This window comes from Tursiops truncatus, chromosome 16 (genome assembly GCF_011762595.2).
Source record: "Tursiops truncatus isolate mTurTru1 chromosome 16, mTurTru1.mat.Y, whole genome shotgun sequence".
In the NCBI taxonomy this organism is placed as follows: Eukaryota; Metazoa; Chordata; class Mammalia; order Artiodactyla; family Delphinidae; genus Tursiops; species Tursiops truncatus.
In genome coordinates, this window is record NC_047049.1 from 33,428,163 (window position 1) to 33,446,891 (window position 18,729).

The window sequence follows — 18,729 nt, forward strand, 5'->3', positions numbered from 1 at the left end:
AAATAAAACTATTCTTAAATTATGACTCCATTATGGTACAGCCACTTTCAAAGACACTTTATATACAACTATAGCTAAAATTACTTTTAAAATACAAATTGATGTGAACCCTCTGGATACAATTGCTAGATTTGATTTTAATATAACTAAGCTATCCATTTCCATTGAGAATTTTTTTAAAAAAGATTCAAAGAAATTAATTGCCTTACACTAGTTTTAATTTGGGAGAGGAACTAACCCTATGATGTTTCTTAACATCCTAAAAATTACTAGCCTAGCACTAAAAAGTTTATTATTTTCTTCTAGCCACTAGGCCTTCAATTTAAGTAAGTCATGATTTTTTGTATATAGCCTCATTATCAAAACGGTTAAGCTGTCCTTAGACCAAGTTTTCTCAGTCTCAGCACTATTGACATTTAGGCTAGATAATTCTTTGTTGTGGAGCTGTCTTGTACCATTGAAAGATGTTTAGCAGCATCCCTGTCTTCCACCCACCTGATGCAAGTAGCACTCTTCCCCCTAGTTGTGACAACCCAAAATGTCTCTAGACAGTGTCAAATATACCCTGGGGGGCAAAACTGCCCCAGATGAGACTCACTGCCTTAAACACAGTCTAACATTTTAATTTTAGAACCCTTTCACTTTTTACTTTATTAAAACATTACTCTTAAAAATCTATGAGGTACAAATATTTACTAGTTTACATTTATTTTAAATATGCAAATAGAACAAGATTTGACAAAACACAGGTAATTTTCACTACTATTCCAATGTTCTCCATTTTAATGCAGGTGCTCTTCAATTTCTGCTAACCCTAATTCTGGCAGACCTGAGGAGAATATGCCTCACTGATTTCGTATCTAAAGTCAAGACTTCCCAGGGAATAGCATATATATACCAGTAGGGTTTCAGGGTTACACAGTAGCAAACTCTCTGACAGAAATCAGTAGTGTCCCTAGAACAAGCAACGTACTCACACCAATATAAAGGAGGTGGTTGCCAACTCCTCTGGTTTCCTTTCTGACACACTCAAATTATGCTTAAAGACACCCTGTATAGCATCCTTTTCAGATGAAAAGTTATGCATGACAGATAATGCCTTTTGTTTAATTCCCCTGAACTTCCTTGAATGCTGAATCAATGCATAAGTAAAAGCAGAGAAAGAAAACCTATCAGCACCTATGTCCTATTCCTGCCAGCAAGATTTACCCAACAATGACCAGGATTTTCTCCAAGAGGTTTTTATCCTAACTGAGCAATTTTTTTTCCTTAACTCCTTCTCTTTTGAGCTTATAACCTGTACTCTTCCCAATTTTTAAATAACAAATAACACAGTAATTAAATCTCAATATACAATAAATCTCCTAAATTATTTGAGAGCTTAGCCTCTTATGAAAACTGAAAATTTCTTAAAGATCATATTAGATTCAGATGTTTTCTCTGCAACCAAATAACTGAGACTTTAGAGTCTCATCATGAAATCACTTAATTCTCTGGCCCTGCTCTTATTCACATATAAAAAGAACCCCAAACATTTTTACTATAAGAGCTCCAAAGCATCTTTTTGGTCTAAAAATCTAACTGCAAAATATGTTTAAACATAATAAAAGAGCTTTAAACCCAGAAAGTTATTTTTCCATAATTCTTTAATGACAAATTAAAAAAAAAAAGACTCAGCTCAATTTTAGGCCACAGATGTAAATTTTTAAAACAAAAATATGTCAGAAAGCTGATAATCTAGAATAAATTTAAATTTACATATTTTAATACTAACTATGCTTTCTGTATTCTGAACTACAAAATGAAAATAGCCAATGTTATTCAGTAAAGCTAATTTTTAAAAATGTAAGTATAAAAAGCCTTGCTAAATGAAAAACAGTATCATAGTTAAATAGAATGACTGGATATTGAACTAACAAAGATGACAAATATTTGTATCAAAGACAGAAGGAAAAAATAGATAATCTTTTCTGCTGTAGCATTAGTATACAACATTTACCTTTTAGAATGCTAGGAGTTCATGCACAAAAAGAGCCAGAACTGAGGGGACAATTCTAGTTCTAGTCAGTCAGTAGGGAAGCTTTAGGGATAATTACACATAATATTATGACTAAGGGCTTTTAACTTTGGTGTTATAAATGTGGTAAAAAATCAAATAACAGGACTTCCCTGGTGGCACAGTGGTTAAGAATCCACCTGCCAGTGCAGGGGACACAGGTTCAAGCCCTGGTCCGGGAAGATCCCACATGCCGCAGAGCAACTAAGCCCGTGCGCCGCAACTACTGGGCCTGCGCTCTAGAGCTCGCAAACCACAACTACTGAGCCCCCGCATGCCGCAACTACTGAAGCCTGTGTGCCTAGAGCCTGTGCTCCACAACAAAGACAAGTCACCACTATGAGAAGCCCGTGCACCGCAACAGAGAGCAGCCCCTGCTTGCCACAACTAGAGAAAGACTGCACATAGCAACGAAGACCCAATGCAGCCAAAAATAAATAAATACTTATTTTAAAAAATCAAATAACAATTAGAGATCCACTGTCTCTTCTCTGTAAATAAACAAAATAAAAGTTAATTCCAAACTGCTAAATTTCTATACTTTCTACAGTTTACTTCCAATCTACCATCCACATTGTGGCCAGAGTAAACTTTCTAAAATATTACTCCAGTCATGTCGTTTCTTAGTTAAAAATTCTTCAACAGTTCCCCAATGCCTGCAAATGAAATATAAAAACTCCAAGCTCTAGTCTCACATCTTATATTGTAGTATCTCATCTGCTCCTACATCTTATGTGCCTACCATGTGCCAGGTTACACGGAGTGCTTTAGCAATACACACTCACTACCTCATTTAATTCTTAAAACCACCCTATGAGTTATTTCTCTCATTTTACAGATGAGGGAACTGCAATTTAAACAGATTAAGTGACTTGCCCAAAGTCCTACTGCAGCTAGTGAGTGTCAACATCAAGAATCAAGCTCAGGTGTAAGTCTGAAGCTTATGTTCTTAACTACTGCATTATACTGCTCTGCTTTAGATCGGAACTTTAGAATATTCAATGAAAAAAAGATAAGCATAAATTATTGGTAGCTCTTGGACCATTTAGAGCTCTGCTAATGAAAACTACCACTGTAATAGTCTGTCATTCCTTTTCAATGAATACTCATTTGTATCCATTGTTTTTCCAATGCTGAATGATATTGTGTGTTATGTTATAAGCTAATGTCTTTAAAATACATGTCTAGAAACTTTGGTATAAGAGACTAATAGAGTATGATGAAGCTTAAGGCAGTGGTTCTTAAACTTGGAGTGCATCAGAATCACCCAGAGTACTTGGTAAAGCCAAGGGCTCCATCCTCAGTTTCTAATTCAGTAGGTCTGAGGTTGCATTTCTAGTTAACCCCAAATGCCACTAAGATATGTAAGCCTTCCAACGAGATAATAGTCCACTGAAGAGTCATGGCCTAAAAATCACGTGTTAATGTTTCACAAAAATAGCTATGATAAAGATACATTTCTTATTAATAAACTTACCTCCGATGTAACGACTCTGAAAATTTAAGGCTGGCATAAATAAATTCTTTAACTTGAATATAAATATGAGGCACTGATTGAGACATGGGCAGTTTCTTTGGGAAAGATTGCTGTTGAAAGAAAAACAAAGTTGAAACTGTTGCTGAAATTTTAGAAAAAGATATTCTAATCACCTCAAAAATGTAAAAATTAAATTGATTTCACATTTGAATTAGTAGTTAATACCTGCATTTTAAAGTCTACTGTTATCCCATTATTTTTAAGATTTTAAAAAGAATTAAAATATTTCTGAAGAAAATAATGTGGCAATTTACCTGTTTCTTAAATCATGTTATCAGACTTCTAACAAGCAGAGAAAGTATATAAGTGTGTGTCCTGATGATAAGTATCCTGCAGAAGATGCTTAACTCTTTGCTTCCTTGCAGCCGTAATACAGAGTCAGGTTGGCATGAAAGTTATGGGCCAGCTTCCTGGCTCAGTGTCATCAAATAATTCTAAGACTCCCTTCACTTGCTTGAATGCTAATTTAAGAAAGTATCCACTTCATTCCAAAACTCCTAGAATACCTTACAGCAGCTTTCTGAGCTAATATGAAGCTAATGGTTTGCAGTGTGCTTCTTGGCTAAAATGCTTTACCAGCCAACATCCATGAGCAAATTCTCAGTCTCCAAAAGGTAAACTCTCCCGAAGATTGTTACCAAAAGCCCCCTCTTTACGCTTCATGAAGCCTAATCTACTTCAATCTTCACATTCATTGCAACTTAGTTTACATCATTGAAAACACCCTCACGAAGGTCACCAATGACCTCACAGGTGTTAAATCCAATAACTTTTCATGTTACCTGATTCACCTGAACAATCTGACACAATGGGCCTCCTGCTTTTTTTTTTCCCCCCTAAATAAACCCCCATGTTATTTATTTACTTTTGGCCACTCCACGGGGCATGTGGGATCTTAGTTTCCCGACCAGTGATCAAACCCGTGCCCCCTGCATTGGAAAAACAGTGTCTTAACCACTGGACCACCAGGGAAGTCTCGCCTCCTGCTTCTTAAAGGATCTCTCCTTCCTTGGAATCCATGACCCACACTGGTTTTCCTTTGTTTCTCTACCTTCTCTATATCTCCTCCTCTAGCCATCCCTTAACTGCTACTCCTTAGGGTTCTATCCTACACTTTCTTCCCTTCTTACCACACATACTGTCCTTAGAGAATCTCACCTACTCTCACCATGCAAGTGCCAATATCTCCCAAATCTAAAACTCTAGGCCAAATCTTTCTCCTGAAGTCCAAATCTGTATATCTAACTAACATTTGAACACCTCCATTTAGCTGTAACATTTGAGACATTCTCAACAGAACCAAAAGTGAAATGATCATCCCTTCTTTCTAAATCTGCTCCTCTTGCATTTCCTATCTTAGTGAATGCTACCACCAGCCAAGGCAGAAATGTGGCTATCACACTTGTGCCTCTATCTTCATCATCCCTCATATGCAAGTGATAATCAACTCCTGTCATTCCTACTTCCTAAATATCTCAAATCATATTCCACAGCCATAACTCCCATTCAGGTCACCAATCTCTCTTGCCAAAATAACTGCAACAATCCCCAAGCTAGTATCCCAGCCTTACTCTTCTCCAACCCATTCCCCACACACTAGCCAGAGAGATCTTTCTAAAGCACAAATCTGATTATGTTTTTACTGCTTGAAATCTGGTGGTGACTTATTCGAGCCATCAGGCTAAGCTCCCTAACATGTTTACAAGGCCTATTATAGCCTGCCACTTTCTACTTCATCTTCATTTTTTGATCTTCGTCTCCTGCACTTCATCAACCTTGTACTTTACACTGCAGAATTACAGCCTTTCTCCATGCTGCTTCTTCTATCTTGAGCAGGGCCAACTTCTGTGAATTGTAATTTCCTGTTTATTTAATCTATCCCTCACTTGACTACAAGTTCCTTGACAGCAGAGACTGAAAAACTAGCACATAGCACAGTGTCTACTAGATAGCAGGTGAATGATAAATATATGAATTAACATATGTACTCTTAGGTACCTCCAGCAGAAAGAAACTTACAATAAGCTGGTAGTGAAAACATTTGCAGAGAGCAGTCTCTCTCCAAAACTGGTAGGTTCAACCTTTCCAAATTTAGGAACTGAATTAGGAGTACTACAAAAATCAACTAAAGAGTTGCTATTCTTTAAAATCACCTTATAATAATGTAAGAGCTAACTCACCTCCAAGTTATGTTTTACAAAATAATGAAACCAATATTAACTATTTGAAAGATATTTCAACTTTAAGAATTGATTTTAATGACATTAAAGACAATATGAACATGTTCTTATTTTAGCCAAAGGATCCTAGTTAAATTAGCAAAGCTATCTGCAAAAAGACAGATGTTAGCATATATGTTCAGTCTTATTCCTTTCTCACTTGTAATTTCTGCTGAAAAGAACTCATGTTATTTGAAAGACAATTTCACATCTTTTTCAATCGTTTTAATTGAAAATTATACTTAAAATAGGAAAAAATTAAATATGTAAACACACAACCAAGAGACTATTACTAAATAACTTACGGGATTTCTAAGTTATCACTTTTAAATTTTCCATGTGCCTTTTGCCTTAATGATAGTTCTTTTTAATGATGAATAATACACAAACCAATGAATACAATTCCTAACAAGCTTAATCCTCAGATGCCGTATATTTTGGAAGTACCCTACAAGCAAAGTCAAATATCCTTTTAGAATAGTTTAGTGTAATTAGAAGAGACATTAGAGATTATTTAGTTCAACCTCCTTATTTGACAGATGAGGCAAAATGCCCAAATAGGGTAAGTCACTTGCCCATAATAAGCCACAGACAGAGCTGGCACATGAATCCAGACCAAATCCAGCGCTCTTTTTGCAGATGCTATATCCTGAACACATTTATTACCAGTAACTAAAACAAAGCAAAGCCAAGCTGTGAGACAGAGAATATTCTCATAATATTTCTTTTTTAAAAAATACATTTATTGGGCTTCCCTGGTGGCACAGTGGTTGAGAGTCTGCCTGCCGATGCAGGGGACACGGGTTCATGCCCCGGTCCAGGAAGATCCTACATGCCCTGGAGCGGCTGGGCCTGTGAGCCATGGCCTCTGAGCCTGCGTGTCCGGAGCCTGTGCTCCGCAACGGGAGAGGCCACAACAGTGAGAGGCCCGCGTACTGCAAAAACCCCCACAACATTTATTTATTTGTTTGTTTGTCTATGTATTTATTTTTGGCTGCATTGGGTCTTCATTGCTGCATGCGGGCTTTCTCTAGTTGCGGTGAGCGGGGGCTACTCTTCGTTGCAGTGCGCATGTTTCTCATTGCCGTGGCTTCCCTTGTTGTGGAGCATGGGCTCTAGGCACGCGGGCTTCAGTAGTTGTGGCCTGCGGGCTTAGGTGCTCTGTGGCATGTGGTATCTTCCTGGACCAGGGATTGAACCCGTGTCCCCTGCATTGGCAGGCGGATTCCTTTTTTTTTTTTTTTTTTAGTATTTATTTATTTAATTTTTAGCTGCGTCGGGTCTTAGATGTGGCATGTAGGATCTTCGCTAAGGCATGCAGGCTCTTCATTGCAGCGTGTGGGCTTCTCTCTAGTTGTGGTGTGCAGGTTTTCTCCTCTCTAGTTGTAGTGCACAGGCTCCAGGGTGCGTGGGCTCTGTAGCTGTGGCGCGTGTGTTCCAGAGCACGCAGCTCTAGTTGAGGCGCACAAGCTCAGTAGCTGTGGCATGCAGGCTTAGTTGCCCCGTGGCATGTGGGATCTTAGTTCCCTGACCAGGGATCGAACCCTCATCCCCTGCATTATAAGGTGGATTCTTTACCACTGGACCACCAGGGAAGTCCCGGCAGGCAGATTCTTAACCACTGCGCCACGAGGGAAGTCCCTCGTAATATTTCTTGACAGGGAAACTTTGATTGGGGTTTCAAAAATACAGAACTAGAGGGCTTCCCTGGTGGCGCAGTGGTTGAGAGTCTGCCTGCCGATGCAGGGGACACAGGTTCGTGCCCCAGTCTGGGAAGATCCCACATGCCGCAGAGCGGCTGGGCCCGTGAGCCATGGCCGCTGAGCCTGCACATCCGGAGCTTGTGCTCCGCAACGGGAGAGGCCACAACAGTGAGAGGCCCGCGTACCACACACACACACAAAAACCAGAACTAGAATAATTATTCTGGTCTTTTGTGTGTATTAGAATACAATTAGGTATATGCAATGGCAGTGTTAGCTATAATCTAAAAGCTATGCATTAAATTACTTGGTCCTGTATTTAGTGACTATTACACGTAATATGCTTAGTTTATGTATATACAAATGTAACATAAAAATTTACAGTCACAATTCACACAACTCATTCAGAATTCACTCTTGTTCATTATTAAGGGATAAAAATGTAGAAAAGGACTAAATTATAAAGTGTTGAAAAAATAAAAAAGATTAAGGGAAAAAAATCAAAAATGAAGAGAATGAAAAAGGTGATAATAACAGGAAATATGATATCCTTTTCTCATAAGATCTAATTCTACCCAGGGATACTGGATTGGTACAAGTGTGTTTCTGTGTGCATGCACGCATATGGGCAATCAGGTGTATTTCCAGAATACTCTACGTGCTGGTCTATTTCCTTTCTCTAGCCTGTCTTTTGTTCAGACATCTTGACTCCAAAAATAGACATTCTTACTTCAGGAAAAAATCTACAGGTAGCTATTGCCTTCATACACCTCTTACTTAACCAAGATAAACTTTTTTTTAAAAAATAAATTTATTTATTTTATTTTCGGCTGCGTTCAGTCTTCGTTGCTGCGTGCAGGCTTTCTCTACTTGCAGTGAGCAGGGGTTACTCTTAGTTGCGGTGCGTGGGCTTCTTATTGCGGTGGCTTCTCTTGTTACAGAGCACAGGCTCCCAGTGCATGGGCTTCAGTAGTTGCGGCGCATAGGCTCAGTAGTTGTGGATCGTGGGCTCTAGAGCGCAGGCTCAGTAGTTGTGGTGCATGGGCTTAGTTGCTCCACGGCATGTGGGACCTTCCCAGACCAGGGATCAAACCCGTGTCCCCTGCATTGGCAAGCGGATTCTGAACCACTGCACCACCAGGGAAGTCCCCAAGATAAACTTTTTATACAAATATATTTCTAGAAAAAAAGCCACAAAATAACATCTTCCACAGTGATGGAAATTTCAAAGAAATTCTCTCTTTCCTTACAATATTCTCTTATTCCTATAATCTACTCAACATTTAGTATATCTAATTTGGAATCCACCCAATGATAGTAACACCTGCCCTGGGAATCCACCTAATATTTGGGACAAGGGCTCCTAGTAGCCCCAAGAAAGTCCTTTCTTAACCTCACCAAAACAGTAGTAGTAGTAGTAACATAATCTTTAAAAGTTAACAGAACATAATTAATTTTCTCAAATAACACAACAATAACAACAAAGGCCTCAAAAGAAGCTATTCTCACTTACAATATCAGATTAATATAATGTAGCAATAAAAATGATTAATTTATTTTTAAGAAAATTCTTGAATTAAATACTAGCTTGTACCTTTTCAATGTCTGGATCTTGAAAGGGAAATTTACTGATGACTGTTTTATATTCTTCTTCATTAACAATAGGGATGGGACTATAATTATCTTCTTCAAAAATGTCCCTGTTAAGAAAGAAGACAGAATTGAAATTTAATATTAGAAAACATATCAATAGAGTGCTATAGGACAATACTTTTAAAAAACACCAACTATTATAAAATCACTTTTTGTGTGTCAGTTAAAGTTCTAAACAGGAAAACAGTGCCTAATCACTTAGAATTCTGAAATTCAATAGCAAGTAAGTCTGTCCCTCAAAATTAATGTGCAGTCTCTTCTTTCCACTTGTTTATTTTACATCCTCTCAGCACTTTAGTTTTTATTTTCTAGTCTAGAACAATTCTCAACATGATATAGTCTGAATGAACTCATTACAACTAAAAATGAGGTGAAGAGTATCCCAGACACACTTCTTGATAGGAATAACTCTCAAGTTGTATGTTTTTTGTCTTCTCTTTCCAACTAGACCATCAGCTCCTTGAAGATAAAAACAATGTCTTCCGTTTGTTTGTCTCTCATAATGTTGTACTTAGAAAAGGACCTTTTATACTTAGTAAGTCAGACACATTTACTACTCACCAAATAGGCAAAGTCATATGACGAGTTTTAGCCATTGGACTGTGAATACAAGTTACATGTGTTGCTTTAAGTCTAAAGCATTTATGAACTAACTGTGCAACCCTTAGTCCCACAGTGATAGGGGAGACCACCATGTTGAGAAAGTAGAATTACAGATGTCAAAAGCTCAAATCTTGGACTACTAGACCCACTATGGACTTCTGTGCAAGTGAGAAATAAAATGCCAGTGTTCATCCAATGAGATTTTGGGCATTTTTGTTATCGTAGCATAACTCAGCCTGTCCTAATATATCTACTGTCCAATCAACTTGCTTTTAATCAATAATTCAGTTTGATTTTTATGTACTGAGCACCTATTGTGTGCTAGTCTGGGCTAACTCTGATGAAAACTCCCTACCCTCATGAAAATAAAAGCAAGATCACTGTTCTCAAGCCTAACAGGAGAGATAGATATGCAAACAAATTATAATGTTTATAATGATGTGTTATACGTACAATAAAAGAGGCGCAAGTTTCAGAAATAGGACAAAGGAGGAAGTGATTAACTTTATCAGAGTAGGTGGGGGACATCTCATGAAAAGTTTTACAGAGAAGCTACGGGCTCTGTAGGGTCTTCAAAGATGAAAAGAAACACTTCTAATGAGATTATGGGAGAACAGCATTTCAGAAAGATGGAACATAACATGCAAAAACATAAGGGGAGAAAAAGTATGAGTGTGGGGAGGGGTTGAGTAAAACCACAAGTAGTGCAGTACTACTGGAGTAAAAAGTATTCAAGGGACATGGTTTAAAATGAGCCTGGGCAGATGGACAAACTGAGGCACCCAGATTTTATCCTGTAGGCAGTGGAATACCATAGCAGGTTTTAGGCAGAGGAATGTCATAGGAAGACTTTCACAGAGTGGAGGAAAAACTAGGAAAAGGACAATAATGAACAGAGAAAGGCCAGTTAGAAAGACTGAATAATCCAAATAAAAAGTGACGAGAATTTGAATTAAAGCTGTATTTGTGTAGGAAGAGAGGAAGTGGCAGAAACAAGAGTTTTTAAGAAGTAAAATACATGGGATTTAGAAACTCAATGAGGATTATGAGGGAAAGTATTATATAATCCTGATGAATCCGTGGTTTCTAGACAGGGCAAATGATGTGTACCTTACCTCATCAGAGACATTTGCTGAGGCTAGGAACATAAGAGAAGGATATGGTTTGGGCAGTGGATGATGAATACCTAATTGATAAATGGCTCTGGCATCTTAATGAGAGGCTGGAAATAAAGTCATATGCTTGTAAATCACTGAGGTGCACAAGGTAGTTAAAATACGACTCTGTTTGGAGCTAGGCAATCAAGAATATAAATAAAACACTAGTGCTCTCAATATAGGTGGAGAGAACCACACATGGATAAACAAAGTATGACAGCAGTCAGATCATAAATTCTATCATGGATGTCATCAAGTTTTAAGTATTCAGTACTGATAACTTACTTTTTCCCCATTTAATTGTTAGGTTGTCAATTCACTACTTGTACAGTCTTTGAAGATACAGATCAAGGACAAAAAATGCTTAAAATCTGCTACTTCTTAAAAATCTAAGCAAAAAGCATGACCTAGAACAGTACTGAAAGTAGAAGTCAAAATATATTTCGTAATTACAATTGACATGCTATCATTTGCTCTCATCCATGATGATAATGGAGGATAATGTTAATCCTATCTCTTTTTGAAAGAACCCATTAGCTTTTCAGAGAGAAAACAATACCTCACAGTTTCCCCAATCTTGAGGAACAATCTCACTACTAGAAGTCTTAAGATAGATAAGAGAGAATAGCTGGTTCAATACAAATCTATCAGCAACTGTAAAAACTTAAACACTCTTCTGAAAAGGGTAAGTTAATAACAGAAATCCTATAAGTAAAGATTTTTATATCCAAATATATATAAATAAAGATATATCACATTAGATCATGGCATATATATTATATATTACCATCCCTATCAATAAGCACTGCCTCTATTTCTAAAATACTAAATATCAAAAATTGTTAATATTTATACATGACTCATCTAAGACTGTCAATTATTCATTTGGGACAACATCCTGACAAGGTCACTCCTATGGAATGTTAATATAAAAAGCTTAAATAAGGATTGATTTAGTTCATCTTAATAGAAGTGTATAACCTTGTAAACCACTTCGGTATTTTAAAAGATTTCTATCACAGTATTCAGAAGGTCAGCCCTCCATAGGTTTTGAAAACTGATGGGGTAAATGCCAAGCTAGTGTTAAATCATTTAACATATTTTCTACTTTAATAACATCAACTATTATTGCCACATTGTTTCTATCATATTTTGGCTAACCTAGATGTAAGCTCTCAAGACTGACTTTTTGTTGAAACAAAGAAAAAAAGAAAGGAAGGAAGGGAGAAAGGCAGAAAGGGAGAGAAAAGTTTTTTTAGAATTTAAAAAGGAGGGAGTTGATACTTCTTTTCATGGCAATACAAAATTATATAGTTATTAAAATACTTTGTGCCCTGAAGGCAAGTGGTTAAAGTGAAAATAACTGTCCTAATTAGATACTTTAAGATTTTTAATTTAACAATTATGTTGTTTGTAAAAATAGCACTTTCCCCAAACAAAATTTATAAGCCATAAATTTTTGTCTCTAGTACTAAATACCACTGAATATTTACAGCCTCACATCTGGGGAAAAAAACTACAGAGATTAGGACTAAAAGTAGAACAATTCAAAATTGATTATAAGTGGTACAGTCACTGTGGAAAGCAGTATGGAGGTCTTCAAAATATTTAACATATATTAACCATACAATCCAGCAATTCCACTTCTGGGTATATGCCCCAAAGAACTGAAAACAGGGACCCAAACAGATAACTGTTCGCCAAGGTTCATAGTGGCACCATCCACAATTGCTAAAAGGTGAAAACAACCCAAATATCCGTAAGTGGATGAATGGATAAATAAAATGTGATATACATAATGAAATATTATTTAGCCTTAAAAAGGAATGAAATTTTGACACATACTACAATATAGATGAAGCTTGAAGACATTATGCTAAGTGAAATAATCCAGACACACAAAAAACAGACAAATCCAGACACAAAAACCAAACATTGTATGATTCTACTTATATGAAGTATCTAGAGTAGTCGAATTCATAGAGACAAAGCAGAATGGTGATTGCCAGGGACTAGAAGAAGAGAATGGGGGTTACTGTTTAACTGGTACAGAGTTTCAGCTTAGGAAGATAAAAAAGTTCTGGAGATGGATAGTGGTGATGGTTGCAACAATGTGAATATACTTAATGCCACTGAACTGTACATTCATAAAAGGTTAAAATTGTAAGTATTATGTTATATATATTTTACCACAATAAAAAATATTATAAGCATTTTTTATTGCTAAATGCAAAAACCAATTACTTTAGCATCTGACAAACTTTTTCATTACATTAAGGCACCATGGCTTAGACTAACCTGAAAACTCCAGCCCATTTTTTAAGCAGTGTTTCATTGTATTGATCTCTTATTTCAAATAAAAGGTCAAAAAGTCGGTTCACTGGAAAACCATAACCCTAAAACACACACAAAAAAGCAGATAAACAAGTAAAATAAATAAAGATAATCACTTTTTAAAGTTCAGAATACTAGAGAACTGTTTGAAGTGATCACTGTATCACATTGTATGCCATCCTAACAGTATGAAAAAAAGATATCCTTTTGACTTTCTACTAAGTTGTACTAGGTAAAAAAGAGTCTAGAAAGAGTTTTATGAACTGGAATACTTTTTCTATTTCTTCTCTCTCTTTTTTGTCTGGATTACACTGTTAACCTTAAAAAGTATTAGAAGTCAGAATTGGAGAAAAAGTTCAAGATTAGTGATCTATACATCTGTGTCTTGGGAAGTTGCCTCTAAATAAGACACAAGAAGAAAAGAGAATACATTCTGTCCGAAACATGATGGTTTCCTTTTGTACCTTCAATTTAACACTGACTTTGTTGTACAGGGAAAAGTTATCAAATGTAACACTCCAAAACTTTATTCCTTTGCAACTCCAAACCCATTTGAAATGCTACCCATATCAGGACCTAACATTTCTGCTCGCCTCAAAGTTGTCCCTATTCCCCTTCAAGGCTTACGTCTTCATCTTTGGTCTTGATCCTATCTCCTCCTGCAGGAACTGCTCCATGGATTATCTACTCACTCTGCTGTGTCTTTAACTTCCACTAGCTCCTTTCTCTTCACTAAATAAACATGCTAAATTGCCTCCCATCTTTAAACCAAGAACAACTAAAGAAAACAAAAAAGCCTTCCCTCAGTTTCCTGTGTCACTCCTTCCATAGCCAAACCTACTACAATCTAACTCTCTCACTCCTATTCCTTTATTGAAACTGCTCTTAGCAATGTCACAGAGAATCTCCTGAATATAAAATTCCATGATCTCTCACTCCATCTTACCTCTGTTTCTTGAAACTCTTCTGTTTTGAATTCTGTAACACCACTCTCTCTCCTTGTTTCCTTTTATCTATGAGTAGTCCTTCTGGATTCCTCTTTTCTTCTATCTCTATCCTTCAATCTTTTCTTCTAGCTCTCTAGGGCAATTTCAAGTTGATTGACTTCAAACACTACTTACTCTGATTATTCTCAATCTGTATCTCTAGCTAGACCTCTATAAATTCTAAATATTTAATTCCAACAGCAATTAGACATCTCTAGTCAGTCTGCCAACAGGCACATTAACTTATCTCTTCCCTTTCAGACTAAACCACGTGTTCTTCCTATTTCTTATCCCTGTTAATAGTTCTATCATCAATCCAATTTATCAGGAAAGAAACCTGAAAGTCATCTAAATGCCCTCAAAACAAACACATCTAATCAGTCATCAAATTCTTTTGATTTTACCTCCCTTACAAATCTCATTCAAACCTATCATTCTCTATCATTTACTACCTTTCTTTCTTCCAGAAATCTTCCCAGTATCACTGTTTTACTTCAGGTCCTTAACATCTCTTGCCTAGACCACTGTAAGAGCTTCCTAAACTGAAATTCCAACCATCCTGTCTCTTTCAACTCAATCTATTGCCCAACTCTTAAAATTATCATCTGAAAGTACACATCTGATCACGCCATTTCCCTATAGAAAGCTTACTAAAGCCTCACAAGACATGCCACAATCTGGCTCAAACTACCTTATCAGTTTCATTACCACTCTCTGCCCTTCTTTGCTTACACTCAAACACTACAGTTTCTAACACCATTAAGCTGCTCAGCCAGTCTCATGCTCACCATACCATACCTCTACCTGTAATTAACACATGCTATCTTGTCTGCCATTAATGCCTCTTCCTTCATATCTACTTGCTGAACTCACATTTCCTTCAAAATCCAGCTCACATTTCAACTTTCTGTGTAGCCTTTCCCAACTCCTGGAACCAAAGTTATCATTCTATCTTCTATGAGCCCAAAGCTCTTTAACATATTACTAAATTAGCATGTCTTATTATACATCTTATTTGTTTACAACTAAAGTGTGAATTTTTTTTTTTTTTTTTTTTTTTTTTTTGCGGTACGCGGGCCTCTCACTGTTGTGGCCTCTCCCGTTGGGGAGCACAGGCTCCGGACGCGCAGGCTCAGCGGCCATGGCTCACGGGCCCAGCCACTCCGCGGCATGTGGGATCTTCCCGGACTGAGGCACGAACCCGTGTCCCCTGCATCGGCAGGCGGACTCTCAACCACTGCGCCACCAGGGAAGCCCATAAAGTGTGAATTTCTTGAAGCCAAGAATCTTCATGTCCCTACTGTTCTACTGATTTTTATATCTATAATTGTATATATCATCTAGCTGCTAGCACATAGTGGGTGCTCAAAAAAATGTTAATGAACGAATCAATAAATGCTTGCTTTTTATTTGCTTAATAGGCAGTAAGCAGAACTATGAACATGCTGGTGTTTTTTATTTTTAATTTATTGTTTAGTCAGCTTTCTTTTAAATGGTGAAATAATTACATTTTTAAAAGAAAAAAATTCCTTAAGTTGGCAAAGTGCCAATTTTAAAAGCTAAATATTGTGCAATATTCTTTAATTAGTTAAAGGTTAATTAGAAAAGACCCTCCTCAGGATTCCCCTGGTGGTCCAGTGGTAAGAATCTGCCTTCCAATGCAGGGGATGTGGGTTCGATCCCTGATTGGGGAACTAAGATCCCACATGCCACAGGGCAACTAAGCCGGCACGCTCTCAAGCCTGCGTGCCACAACTAGAGAGCCAGCATGCAGCAACTACTGAGCCCGCATGCCACAACTAGAGAGCCCACGTGCTGCAACTACTGAGCCCACATGCTCTGGAGCCCGTACACCACAACTGGAGAGGCCCCATGCCGCAACTAGAGAGCCCTCGTGCTGCAACTACTGAGCCTGCGTGCCACAACTAGACAGAAGCCTGCATGCCGCAACGAAAGATCCTGCATGCCACAACGAAGATCCCGTGTGCCGCAACTAAGGCCAGACACAGCCAAATAAATAAATATAAATAAATTTTTTTAAAAAAGAAAAGACCTTCCTCAATTCTTCAATTATTAAGTATAACTTGAAAAGCCAGTTTTTATTAATTCAGTATGAGATTTACCTAATAATCAGCCTGTCAGTATTCAGTGAAATGAAAATACTGCAGGATTTCTGAATAAGTAAGAAGAACTGGTTCGTTTTCCTTAACTTTATTTCAAAGTAGTAGGATGAGAGAGTTATATTTACAAGGGTTTATGCACTCATCACTGTTGCTTTTTTATGCTTCTATTATTTGAATGTTGTCTATTACTCCTTGATTCTCTGCAGAGTTCCTTGGAAACACATCAAATACTCAGTCTACAACTGAATCTACAGTTGTACTCAAAGTGCCAACTCAAGAACAGTTTGTATGGTTTTTAAAAAAGAGGTAAGGAGCTTGCACCAGAATATAAATCAATGCTGATACTGATATCAAGAAAGTCTTGTTACCAAAAAAAAAAAAAAAAAAGCCAACTGAGCTAAATTTTGTACTTAGTGACATAGTTGATTTACATTCTGACAAAAGTTTCTTTTCATTATGGATCCATAACAAACGATTTGTAGACCTGTGATCTCTGGACCATATTTTGAGTAGCAATGCTTTAAGTCATTAAGGATAGCAAAGCTCCCTCAAGTTACTTAGACATAGGCCCCAGATATTAAGGCAGCCTTTAAGAAAACTTCCTAAGTTTTCTTACAGAGAGATCAGTATTACAGGTACATTAGTTACAAAATTTATGAAAGCAAAAAAACCCCAAATTATTTTGGTATTATAGTATAAGCCATACAAACTAATAAAGATGTAAGGCAATAAAATAATTTACTAAGGAGCTTGTGGTATCTTCTCCTTAGGTTTAAGAATAAAATAGACAACTATTATTCTAGGATGGAAAGACTCCTGTGATAAAGCCAACAATTTAGCATTTGCCAAAGCATTTTTTATGAAGCTCTAGATCTAAAAGATTCTCTAAGGGGAAAAAAGATTTACGTGTCAAATATGTTGGGAAAATGCTGCATAATCACCTTCCTTTTGGAAACGTATGGTGTAAATCTGCTCTGAGATAGGCTTTTAGTGGAAAAATCTGTTTTACTTCACTCAGCATTTTCTAAACATTTTTGACCACAGAACTTTTTAAGTAACATCTATTATCACACTTCGGAAAATGCTGGTCTATAGTTCACAAAATAGTTATTCCAACCATAAAAATCCCATAAATATAAGCATGAAAAACAAATGCAATCAATTCTTTATTATCTGTGATCAAGGAGGAGGGACAAGTTTAAAACTTTGATACTGAAAACCACAAAGACATTGAGTTTTAAGATAATTCAGTTTTAACCTTATTTTAAAAAGAAAAACAAAATGCAAAGAAGTAAAGTGATTTGCTCACAGTCACAGTACACCTGAAATTAGGAAGAAAATAAGTACACACAGCTTTCAAACTAGTATGTGTTTTCATATACAGTATCACATTTAAAACTCAAAACAATTCTGAAAACTAGTAATTAACAAACTCATTTTCACAAATGAGGATCTAAAGTTTAGAAAAGTTGTAGACATACAATTAGTCAATAGCAAAGGTTGAATATAAACTCCGGGTCTTTGTGATTCCACAGCTCATGTTCATTATCCTCAGGCAGAACTTTAATCTTCTAATTTCTAGTTCAGGGTTCTTTCCACTACACCGTGTATTTTTTTTTAACTGCAAAAATATTGTATCTACTCTAACAGAATGACCAATATTTTAAAAGATGGTAATATTCCCTGAGCTCTGTCCAAGCTTCATAATCAGGAAGGAGGTGGTATTAAAAGTCCTGAGTAATAGGAGAATATCAATACGTAAGTAAACATTTTATTACTACTAATTTACTACCATTAAGCCACAATAAAATAAATGAGTGTGGTCTATGTTTTGAATAGCTTTAAGTGCTCAAATAGCCATTAACTGAATATTAGATTATCACCCACCTGCAAAGTATCTGCAAATATTACAATGAGATTCTTCAGTTCCAGAACAAGATCAGGATCAGTGCAATAAGACTGCGAGAATGAAGGGTAAGTGGGGGTGGAAACACAAACAAACAAACACACACCAGAGTCATTTGGTTAAAAACTAAGAAATAAAACTTAAAAATTTCTCCCTTAATTTGCCTGATTTACAATAAATTTGAAGTCTTAGTTATTAGATCCACAGCTGGCTTCCTCTATTCATGAAAAATTTCATAGGGAAAGATCATAACATGACATAACTAAAGTATCTGTATTATATGAAAAGAAATTTTTCTGAAATTTGTACACACTAAACTTTGGTCAAAGCAATGATGCTTATATTTCTAAAAGTCTTTAGATTTTAAGGAACTAGTTATTTCAAATTGAAAAAATGGTTTATATATAGACCATATATTTCTACTTTTCAATTATTTATTCTATTATAAAAGA

The 18,729-nt window shown here is 36.6% G+C and overlaps 1 protein-coding gene across 9 annotated transcripts in view; it reads right to left on the reverse strand.

Annotated features, from left to right (window-relative positions):
• EXOC6 (exocyst complex component 6) overlaps positions 1-18,729 on the reverse strand; it is a 187,754-nt gene that overhangs the window by 99,485 nt on the left and 69,540 nt on the right. For 8 of the 9 annotated variants that reach the window (XR_012326988.1, XM_019939640.3, XM_073794184.1 and 5 more), the window contains 4 exons: positions 18,259-18,330; positions 13,227-13,324; positions 9,110-9,215; positions 3,534-3,643 (listed from right to left, as the gene is read on the reverse strand). Coding sequence is in view for 8 of the 9 variants with exons in the window: in XM_019939640.3 (XP_019795199.2) it covers positions 3,534-3,643; positions 9,110-9,215; positions 13,227-13,324; positions 18,259-18,330 (386 nt within the window). In the remaining variant the exon portion in view is untranslated. The remainder of the gene's footprint in view (positions 1-3,533; positions 3,644-9,109; positions 9,216-13,226; positions 13,325-18,258; positions 18,331-18,729) is intronic. The other variant, XM_073794185.1, reaches the window with a different exon arrangement.